An 11549-nucleotide genomic window follows, 5' to 3' on the forward strand; every position below is an offset into this window, starting at 1 on the left:
AAAACAATGCTCTTATCAAAACCATACACATACACAAACACACACACACTGCTCCAACGCCCTCTCTCGCATTACCTATCGCAACATTTTCCCCCTTTTCGATTCAGAGTGCTTATCAGAGAGCATCATTTCACGTTGAAATGCTGACATTATTATACGCTCTATTAAAAATTATTAACTTGCAGTTATGACAATGAAGCCGACGGGTTGGCCCGTCACAATTGACAAGTGGCTGCGACCGCACAGGATGAAAGGAAGGAAGCATGGAAACTAAGGACGGCATAAACACATATACTATCATATGTATATGTATATACTTGTACAGTATGTGTAGTATGTAGTGTGCGAGTCTTATATGATAAAAAATGCTTGATAAGCCCGCTCAGTGTTATCGACAATGATGTTGCTGTTGGGAGCGCCTGTCAAATATGTCTATCATGTCCATCGTCTAACCATCGGTGCCAGCTTTTCCAAGGAAATATTTGTTTTACACAATTTCCTGTCAGTCTTCCGAGTGTCTGTGCGAGCGTATGTGTGTTTGTGTATTCCTGCTTCTGCTATGATATGTCTCGCTCGTTCGTGTCCTGTTCATCACAATTTATACCCTAGCAAAGGGATTCCTAACTTTCAATTGATGTTTGCTCCGTATGGACAAAATTAACAATCCTAAGTGCGTTACCATCAGTTTCCCAATCTATTATCAGCCAGATTTAAAAGTTGTTGTTGCTCATTTGTTTAAGCCAATATAGCACAGCTTGTTAGTACTTAACATTAATAAACTGATAGGAGTACATGTCCTTCTAGGCATACTTATTTGCATATCTTTCGAAAGATATTATGCCCATGACTGGTCAAAATGTTTACAAATATACATCATTTATGTTGTAATATATATTTAGAATTTAATTTCCAGCGTCAATTTCAATATGAAATTAATAAGCGCCACTTATAAACAGAAATGTTCAAAAATATTAACTTTAGACGGTTCTGCAATCTTTTGGACATGTTCTTATTCCACACAAATTTTTCTGAAAATATGCAAGTCTTAATATAAAAGTTGCCTTCATTGAGAAAATAAATGAAAAGTAAAGTAAAAACAAAAATAGCACGAATTTCTTAATCTTTAAATACCCGTAGATGTACGAGTATATTAATATAAGAATCTATTACTAACTAAATATAACTGCTATCTACATTTTTCATAAAAATGTTATAAAAACGTATTTTATTTTCCAAAATTTAGTTTCTAAGAAAAGCTTTCTTAAAATGTGCGCCACAATTTTTTCAAATAAAAAACATACTTGAGCTATTCAGCTTGTGAGGGTATGTAATCTTCTCTATGGCCAACAGGCATTATTCTTCCTGCTACGAGTATTTGTATAGGCAGATCCTTCGGCGAACGCAGTGGGGCGCACCGACGCGACGGTGAGAGGCGCCGTTGAGAAGTGGGGCGTTTAGTTTGAAAGTTGCAGCCACCCAAGTGAGCCCTTTTTATGAGCTTTTGTTAGCTTGTTGAATTTATGGCAATAAGAAACTTGTTAAAGCATATTATTGGGTGTGTAACAAGTGCCTTCCCCACACTGTGCAAGTGTGTATGTGTGTGTGTGTGTGTGTGTCACTGTGTTTGCTTTGCGCTGTGGCTTCCAACTCTTGAGCGGCTGCCTCCTTCCTTCCGGGACTTCCCTCTAACCAACAGCTGCTTAGCTAAGTAGATTAAAGTCATATTTACACGACGTTGTCATGTGTATATTTATGTGTGTATGTCTGTGTGTGTTTAAGAGAGTTGGTGTGTGTTTGTGTGTTGTATTTGAGTTTGTGCTCTGCGTTAAGTGGCAGCAATTAACACTTGACATATTTATGCTTCAGCAAGACGCGTCTGGGGGCAACACACCAAATGCTGTACAATATGAAGCCATCAGACCAGTAGTAGTATAGCTGCTACTGCAAAACCGCAACAAGGCCAACATCAACTACAACAAACACCAGAACTAGCAGAACATCGTCCACACAAGCCGGCGACAATGTTTTGCAAGCTGTTTAGCTTATTTATTAAGCATTTAACCCTGCCTTGTTACAAGTTTAAGGCGTGTTCGCAAAACCGAAGACAACAGCAATGGCGCCTTCTAACAACCAACCCAGACGGCTTGTTTGAACAACATATTAAGCTGTTGCGAATATTTAAAGCGATATCCGAGAATGTGGGATTGTTATTGAAAAGAACTCTTGTCGATGCTTTTATTCAAATGCGTCATCTCAGTGAAGGGGAAAAGTAAACGTGGAACGATCCAAAGTAAATAAATCCTTAACAATGTTATGTTATGTTATGTTGATGCCACCTCGTGTAGAACAACAGATTAAAAATGTGCAAAATTGCTTAAGCACTCTTAAGCTCTGGCTTAAAATATGCACATTTGAAAATTAAAGTCGTCCCCATACGACTCAGGAATACCCTAGAGCTTGAAACGAGCTTAGTAAAATGAAAGCTAAGGCTTTAAAAAAGACGATAAGTAAATTGTCAAGTTCAACTGGCATTCTAAATAAACAATAAATAATACAATAAAATACACATTTTTTATAAACATAAAGAAAGACTTAAGAAATTAATGGAAAAAATTGTATATATTATTCTTAACTTAGTCGATGTCTATCAGATCAGATAGGTTAGTAAATGGACCCGAATTGCAGACAATAAATGCCTATTAATTAAAAAGAACAGACGAACTGAAGGAATTCTAATACAACCGCAGAAAGGGACAATTAACTTGGTTGCGTTGAATATTGCTACCGTTTGGCTATGTCAACTATTTTGTTGTTAATATTTTGTGCTATTTCTGGCTACCACGCTACTAACAGCCCCTCCATAATACCGAGCATTTGACGAAAATATGTAATTAATTTGTGCCTCGGGCGAAATTGAAGTATTTTACCAAAAGAAAAACAGCGGGCGGCTAATTTACCAAAACAACAACTCGCCACAGCAAATGTGACTGAAATTAAAGCTCCATGGGCCGAGTAGTAGGTATATAAATGAACAGTAACGAACACTTGAATAGGGATACAACATACGAGTATTTACTGGTTCTATCTCACTGAACTAATGTATTGAAGATAGCGCCCACCTACGTTATAGTTTGTGCGGGTTGGAAGATTCGTAAGATTTCTCAGTAGAGCCTGGGTGTTTGTTTTGTAATATAACCTGTGAGAGGTTATCCGCAAAACTGATAACTCTGGTTGTTTCTGAGAGGTGCGATTACCCCTTGCGGCATTTCTCATGATTTAAAGGTACCATCTGGGCGCCTATTTTTGGGTCAAGCTTGGGAGCTCGTTGCCAAAAGCAATCTTCTATTGTTGTTCTGAGGTACGTCGTTAAATTTATCTTTGACGTATAGCTTTAGGAGGTCTTTTTGCCACTGACTCGAGGGAAATTGATTTGTCTTCTGCATATTTATAACCATCTTTAATCTTTATTTTTAAGAAACGCCATTTCTTCTGGAGGACTCCAGAAATAATATGAAAATAAAACTACATTTTCTGAGATTCATGAAAGCTGGCTCGGCAACTATCGTCTGGGTTTCTATCAATTTTTTAGAGGATATTATGATTATTTATAGCGATTTTGTATCCATTTTCTAGCACATTCTGCCAATTTTTGGCTAGGTTTCGAAGCATTTATAGTGAGTTTTTCTAGCCCTTTTTAGTGGGATTTCTAGTAATTTTCTAGCCATTTTCCTTAGATTTGTGTCTTTTTTTGACACAAAACTTATTTGTTGAAGTATTAACCAGCAAATAATTTGCTATTACTATTTTTGCTATTACTGCTATCGCTCTAGAAGATCTCAGCGCATAATTACAAGTATCGTCAAACTCTGGAGCCAAAAAGGCTCAGTTATTATTGATGTAATTCCAGGACGTTCAAGTCTTACAAAGTCAACAGCAACTCCTTTCGCTTTCCTTTACCTCGTATTCCACTTGTCTAGATTTTAGTGCTCGCTGCTGTATGTGCGTAGGCTTTTAGGTTGATTCATTTGGCCAAAAGTGCGCCAAACAATGGCCACGATAAAAATGGCAAGTCACACACAGCTACTGAGCTAACGAGCGTCTTCATTGACCTTCCTCGACCCTCCTGCCCAAGACCAGTCGCCAGACGATGACAATACTGCAGAACTGTGGCTATGTGGCTATTACTTTCCAAGTGTCCGTTTGTGTCTGGCTGAGTGTATACCTTTTGGATTTAGGTTAATGTTTGAGCATTGGTAAACATGGGTGTGTGTGTGTGTGTGTGTGGGAGCGTGTGTGTGTGTGTTGAACGGGTGCACAAAGCAGAAAATAGAAAAATTACACAATGCTTAGTATGCTTCAGAAAGGAGGGGAAAAAGGCACAGCTGGAACTTTACCAACAAAAAATTAAGGCGAAAATAAGTGGCCGCAGAGTAGTGTGATTATAAAATACCGTTACGCATTATAATGTTAGGTTGTGGGACCCCCCTTAGAAATGCGCTCTGAACTCGCTTTGATGTCTGCCATTTGTTCGCTTTGACTTTTGCGCAAATCAAAGCCATTTATTTGCTGATTTGGGTAAAATGCGGCTATTGACATGGCCGGCAGATACGAGGAAGTGGGGTAAGGGTAAGCGACTTTACGCCGCGTCAGCGACTGGCCACGAGGCAATAAGCCGTATAAGTGGTCGCTTTTAAAAACCTACAGAAATACGAAATCCCTAAACATCAAACTGTCTTACAAAATTGGAAAACATTTGTTGGTCTGTGCCAAGCATCTACAAGTATATTTCGAAAGTTTAGAAATGTTTAAGAGCTTTTTTTAGGAATATAGAGCAGGTAGAGTGTTGGAAAATAATATATGAATTGAATGGAATATAATTAAATTAAATGAAATGAAATATGAAACAACTGCAATAGAATTGAATTAAATAAAATAAAATAAAAATAAGAAAGAGTAGAATAAAAACGGAGTAAAACTGTCCGCATATTTTATGCTCAGGAAAAACTACACGTCTCAGGCGGTTTTAAGGAGCTGATTATGAATGATTGCCTTTTAATTGGCATTTATATTTATTCTCACTTTAGTGTTTGATCTGATCTGCCGTGCTAATGCCAGTGCGTGAAGCGAAAAGGGGAATGCATGACTGTGTTGGTAAACATTGGAAGTTTTTTGTTGCATTCAAATATTAAAACGGCGGTAAAACTAATATCATGTTATTTGTAAATCTTAATAAAACAGTAGAAATTACTTTGAAAAATCCATCACACATCTCAACAAATTGTAAGGGCTGAGAGATCGAATAAACAGGCACGTCACGCAATTGGCTGGAGAAAACGTGCTGAACAGTGTTATGTGCTTGAGTGTTTGTGCTTATTTGAAAGCCATTAAAATTGACAAATTGCCGACCAACAGTCCATACAATTTTTTTATGACTTTTGCGGCGCATGGCCGAGATGTTGGCCATGCTAGAAAAGAAATAAATAAATACTCATAAAACTCATTTATTTTTAGATTTTTAACAATGCGCATTTGATAAGCTGCAGCACGCACGACTGCACCTCAGACGTCGACTCGTAAAAGCTGATGAGTTTGTATCATTTTGCATAACTACCTACCCATATGAATAGACATCGTCTGCCTTTGCATGCATTTGTGTCTGTGTGTGTCTTTGTAATTAGTTTCTGTTGTTCTGCACGGCCCGTGACTGGGACTGGCATTTGGACTGCAGCTAAAGTTTGGCAAGGTAAAAGTTTTGGGCGCTAACAGCCGTTAAAAAGTCAGTTAGTTGAAGTTAATGTGGCATGGCAGCTTGCCCAGTCGCTGTTGCATTGCTTTGACCTGCTCTGACCTGTCCTTTTTCTCAATCTTCCTCCCCTTGGCAACCAGCCTCTGTCCTTTGTGCTATTAAAACTCACTTTTATGGACTGCAAAACCTGTGTCGCAGACTACAGAATACTTCGCTTTGGTTCTGTTCTGACTTCATTATCTGCTCGTCTGCTTGGCTCATAGAATTTCCACTCCTTGACATCGCTTTGACGTTGTTTTTTGCCACACGCGTTTTCTTTATTGTTGTTGTTGTTGTTGAGATGTTTTGTGTTTTTGCACAAAATTTGCATAGAAAAAGGAATTTACATAAAATTAAAGTGACATTTTGTGCTTTCGTTCATTATTGTTGTTGCTATTGTTCCTCTTCCCTATTGTTATTGTTATTGTTGCTTTGCTTGTTGTTCTAGCTCGCTTAGCAGTTGCCAAAGTTAAGTAATCGAGCCTCATAAAAACACGCTTAAGAAAATATTTAAAAAACACAAAATTGTCCGTGATTTTTAATCGTAGTTTAAAATCTGCCGAGACAATTTTACAACTAAGCATTTAAATAATACTTAAAGTAAAGTAAAACTTCTTTTCATCGGAGACAAATATTTGACATTTTTTAAAATTAAAATTAGTTGATTAAAGTAATTATACTAATTTTAGTAGAATTCAATATTGAAATACATTGTTGGAAATCTCACAAAAAGCAATTAAGAGAAAAACTGTAACAATTTTATGTAATAAATGGACCTATCAAATGCCGAAATCGGACAGATAAGCCAGCACATATTTACGCATTTCACTGAAATAATAAATCAATTATTTAAGCAACAGAATCTCTCGTTCATAGAATGCACAAGCCTTTTAATGCAAAAATTAATATGAAATGAAATTATATACAACCAACAACGAATTCTATTAGAGCCAAAAAATATCAACTAAACACTTCAGTAATTCATTCTCATATAATCTGATATAGCTATAAGCCGTAAGTGAAATAAATATAATATTTAAAGGTTAATCGTTAGCAGAATATACAAGTATACAAGTTGTATGTAGTTAAATTATTTAATAGGAATGCATTAAATTAAATATCTGGAGGCTTATTACAACTCCTTTGAAGGCAAAGTATTTAAACTGAACTACATCTACCGAGCGAGCACAGAATAGATTCTGCTTCAACCACATCAACCAAGTCTGTTCTCATTGAAACCTCAGAATGCAATTTGCCGTCTCAATATCACACACCAAATTGTTCAGAGTAATTGCGTCCAATACCAGCGTCTGCCCACGGAACCTTTAAGCCATTGCCACAGCCCCTAAGCCTGCAAACTGTCTGTAAAGCTCGTTTCAGAATGTGCATTGAATTGGAAAGGCGAGTTGATTGTCTGTGCGTTATTATGTAATTAAAATTTCATAATTTGATAAGGCAACTAAATGCGCAAGAGTTGCGCGTAATTTGTGGGCGTCAGCCTTTACGGGTAAATTATAGAAAGTTACAGCACCTACATCAACAACAACAGCAACGAATAAAATAAAATAGGCGTGGAAGTGGAAGTGAAAGTGGACTGGAAATTGCCTTACGTTTCTGAACATCATGGCGTATGCGCAATTTCCCATGCAATTATGAAAAGGTTAAAAAAGTGTAGCATACTTTTAGTTGCTCCCCTCCTTCTCTTACTGAAAATTGCCACAATTCCAAAGCAATTGCATTTAATTGCATTCTCATTAGCCATTGCAAAGCAGATGACCCAAGCAATGTCATTAAACATTTAAAAGCTCATCAATCAAATAGCGCACCCGTCGTCAGTTATTCTGTGTAATATCTGAGCATTTAAGTTAAATTTGCGCTTTAATGGAGAGTATGTAGTCGCTTACAGATAATGCACTTCTTATGAAGAAAAGTAACTCAAAAAAAAAAGAGAAGTTAATTAGGCTTCTTTTTAGTTAGGTGAGCGTACATACAAGCTCGCTGTTGATGATAATTTACAAAATATTCAAAAACAAACAAATTATGAAAAAAGTATATTAATTCAACTTTCTGTTCTATTTTTTTCTATTCTATTATATTTTATTTTTTTAATTATGTCTTAGTTTGATTATATTTTGGTTTTTGAAAACTTGTACTTGCATCTCAATCTACTTATAAGAAAAATTATCGCTACAAGAATTTAAAACTAAATCAATCAATGAACATTTTAATGATTGACAACTCAGTGTCTTTTCTTTTTCATCAACTCGCAGCCACAAAATACGACACAAATTAGTAAAAAAGAATTAATTGTGACTTTTATGGCACTTATGAATTGTTGTCGATTTGTCAGTACTTTTACTTTAAAAATGAAAAATTACCAGCAGCCTTAGTTCACATTTCATTTCGGTCATTTGTTTTGTTCGAATGTTATGAAATAGTTGCAAATTGATGATTAAAACCGAAATGAAACAAAATTTCTAGAAATATTTCAATTTATTAAACTTTGAAATATATTTGAACAGTATTTCATGATTAGCGTTAATCATTATTAACACAGTTGTTGGCAACGAAATTAGGCAGAAGTTGGCTTTGAAAGGCTTTTAAATACAATAATAGGTCTGCAAAGTGCAGGCCATCGCTTCATTGCGTGTCTGCCTATTCATTAAATCTTCATCGAGTCCATTGGTTTCGACAACAATAACAATAATAACAACAAGAGCTACAGCAAAAATAACACATAGTCATGTTGTCGCAGCCATTTATAATAATTGAAATATGAGATTGATATATAATAGCGAAGCTTTCTGTTGCCGTCGCCATTGTTGCTGGCGCTTTCGTAAGTGAAGTTGTGAGAGAGGAACAGACGAAAAATAGTCTGTTGCGGGCATAATTTAATTGATTATTGTAAACATGAAGCAGCTGTTGTAGCATTAGAAACAATGAAGCCGTCACTTGCCTGCCTTACGGCCTTTCTGACTCCCCAGTTGCTGACTTTCTAGTCGTCTACCATTTGTCGTCTGCTGCCTTTAGGCGTCAATTGTATTTAATTTCTTGACAAATGCTAACAAAGTGAGAAATCGGGGGCAAGTCTAGCATAGGGGTCTCAACGTCTGGGTCACTGTGTAATTAAATGCGTGTAATTTCAAGTTATTTATCAGAAATGTGTCTGCGCCTTCTGTTCATAAACGTTGCTGTAGTCGTTTTTCTTGTGGCTCAGCGCTCAGGCTTAACAAACATTGGTTTTATAAATTGAACACAATTTTGTGATAGGAAAACACTTAGTCTCTGCTTTCAATTGATTTGTGTGGTCAACAACATTCCAATTGATGCTGAAGATGGTTCGGTATCTCTTATATGTAGTAAGGGTGTTAATTAATTGCAGTTCAATGTAAATTTATTAGCTCTTCTAGGGCTTTTGAAACCCCGCTGAAGTGTATAATTTGTTTTGCAACGAAGTGGACGAATCACACACGATTTGAAAATATTTTGAAATGAAGTACATAGAAATGCAAGATCTGTGACAGATTACAATTGATATGGAAATTCTTATATCGAACGCTACAAATATTTGATTAAGGAAAATTTCTCGTTCTAAGAACTACAAGCATATTTTTATTTATAAATTCTATATGTGGCTCAAACACAAAATTCGTCATATCAATCGAGTATAATAAAACAATTTGTTATTGTGTAAAAGAAAGACTTAAAGTCTGTCTAATTGGGCTCGGTTGCAAAGTTGCGAATGTGTATAAAGAAAATCAAATTTGAATGCGTATCGCAAATTTTTTAAAACCTTAAGATGACTACCTTTTTAACGTTATAATTAATATTATGATTATGATGATTATTGTGGTTTTTTTTTTTGGGAGCGAAAAAATCATTCACCTATAGTAGCTAAAATGCTTCTAAATGCTTTTAAAAATATGAAATTTTATTCATTCTCTTAAAATATAATGATTCATTTTGAATTATATGTTACTTTACAACTAAACCAATAATCATTGTTTTTGAGCAAAAACAATAAAACTCATAAAATGATTATTCTTTAGGTTTTATTTTCCTAATCAAAAATAAAAGTTGTAATTTTGCCTTTTCGCAAGGAATAAGGACCAAATTTATATATATCCATGTTGCACTACATTTGTAATGCCATAGCCATACAATTTTTTGTAATGTATTTTATATTTTTAAATATTTCACTTAAATTTGCTGCTGAAAATAAATATCATTCATCAATTTAAAGGCATGGTGAGCATGTCTTATTATATTATATTATATTCTGATAGTTTCAGAAGTATACACAATAGTTTTTCATGGGCTTAAAATAAACTTGAATACTTGAGATTTCAAATTATGAATGCTTCATATAACAAACATTTTATTGGAGAAGCTAAAATAAAGGAACGATCCGATGACATGGCCCGCAGCAAGAGAAGTGTAATAAGGGGGATGGGCTCATGACTTCTGGAAGCCATATTCCGGTTAATAATCAATTTGTACAAGCGGTGTAAATAAAATTTATAACTTGTCAACTTCCTGTTGTGCTTTCAAAACCACGTGTATTCACATCAAAACTGAAAAAGTTGCGCTCGAAAATGTTCTTCAAAAACTTAAATTGCTTTTAAATGGCATTGCAGGTTTGGGTTTATTTTCATGAGCCTGCGTATCAAACGAAAGCAAATCAAAAGCAGTGCTAAACTTGGGTTTAAAGTAAAAACCGAGTTTCTGCCATTGCTAAACCGGCAACCTGCATTCCAACATTTATCAAGTTGCTGCCATACCCGTTGATATCCCGTCGTCTCCCCTTTCTGATGGACTCACCTCAGGCACACGCGCTCCTCCTCCTCGTCGACATTCATCATGTTGTCGTGTTAGTTCGCGTTGCTCGTACCTCCTGTGTAAAATGTGCTTCTCTTTTTTTGATTTTATTTTCCTGGTTTGGTTTATGGGACTCGTCAAGTGCGAGTTTTTACTGCCAACGGCAGTGACAGCCTCGATGTTGACTGGTCTTTGCTGTTAAAGCGCTTTAAGCTTCTGTCGATTTGCCTAATGCCACACACACACAAGGACCAGGGACGCACAGATTCTTGAAGTGGTGCTGGTCCTTGCCAGTTTATTACATGGTGTATGTGTGTGTGATTTCTGTAAAGACAGAGAGGGAGAGAGAGATAATCGGTGAATCGCATGTGTACTGATAAATTTGTCAATACAAGGAAGAAGAACTCTACAAATTCTTAAAGTGCAACAGCAGAAGAAAGAAGGGAAAACGATAATGGGGGGGGGGGGGGGGGGGGGGGGGGGGGGGGTGGAGAAAAGGGAGAGTAAAATCAGCAAACAACATACAATCAAGGCGCACACAGCCAGTCATTCACATTTAACAATGCGAGTATATAATTTAATAAATAGTTGCAGTTGACAGATTTCAAGTGGGAACAACTGTCGACAACATAGTAGTTGTTGTTGTTGCTGCTGCTGCTGCTACTGCTACTGCTACGACACACTTAACTTCGCTACAACAATAAGAGCAGCAACAACAATGCCTCTATAAAGCAATATACGACGTGTATAAAACGTAGTGTTTGTGCGTGGGTGAGAGCAACTGTAAATGGAATAAAAAACAGCAACAGCAGCCACCGCAGGCAGCGATGAAAGCTCATCGAAGGCAACAATCTATGTTGCCAGTGCCATTTAATGCAATGGCAACCAGAGGCACACTCTGCGAACAGTAGTGGTTAACAGTATTGGGATAAACTATGGTGAAGAC

At 36.4% G+C, this 11549-nt stretch overlaps 1 protein-coding gene across 1 annotated transcript in view; it reads right to left on the bottom strand.

Annotated features, from left to right (window-relative positions):
• Positions 1–10717, bottom strand: part of LOC115622590 (adenylyl cyclase 78C) — a 32285-nt gene extending 21568 nt beyond the window's left edge. Inside the window, exon 1 of the mRNA XM_030516585.1 lies at positions 10607–10717. Within this exon, the coding sequence (XP_030372445.1) occupies positions 10607–10647 (41 nt within the window). The 5' untranslated portion in view covers positions 10648–10717. The remainder of the gene's footprint in view (positions 1–10606) is intronic.
• Between the last annotated feature and the right edge of the window lie 832 nt (positions 10718–11549).

Source organism: Scaptodrosophila lebanonensis, unplaced genomic scaffold, assembly GCF_003285725.1.
Source record: "Scaptodrosophila lebanonensis strain 11010-0011.00,11010-0021.00 unplaced genomic scaffold, SlebRS2 tig00000043-arrow-pilon, whole genome shotgun sequence".
Classification (NCBI taxonomy): Eukaryota; Metazoa; Arthropoda; class Insecta; order Diptera; family Drosophilidae; genus Scaptodrosophila; species Scaptodrosophila lebanonensis.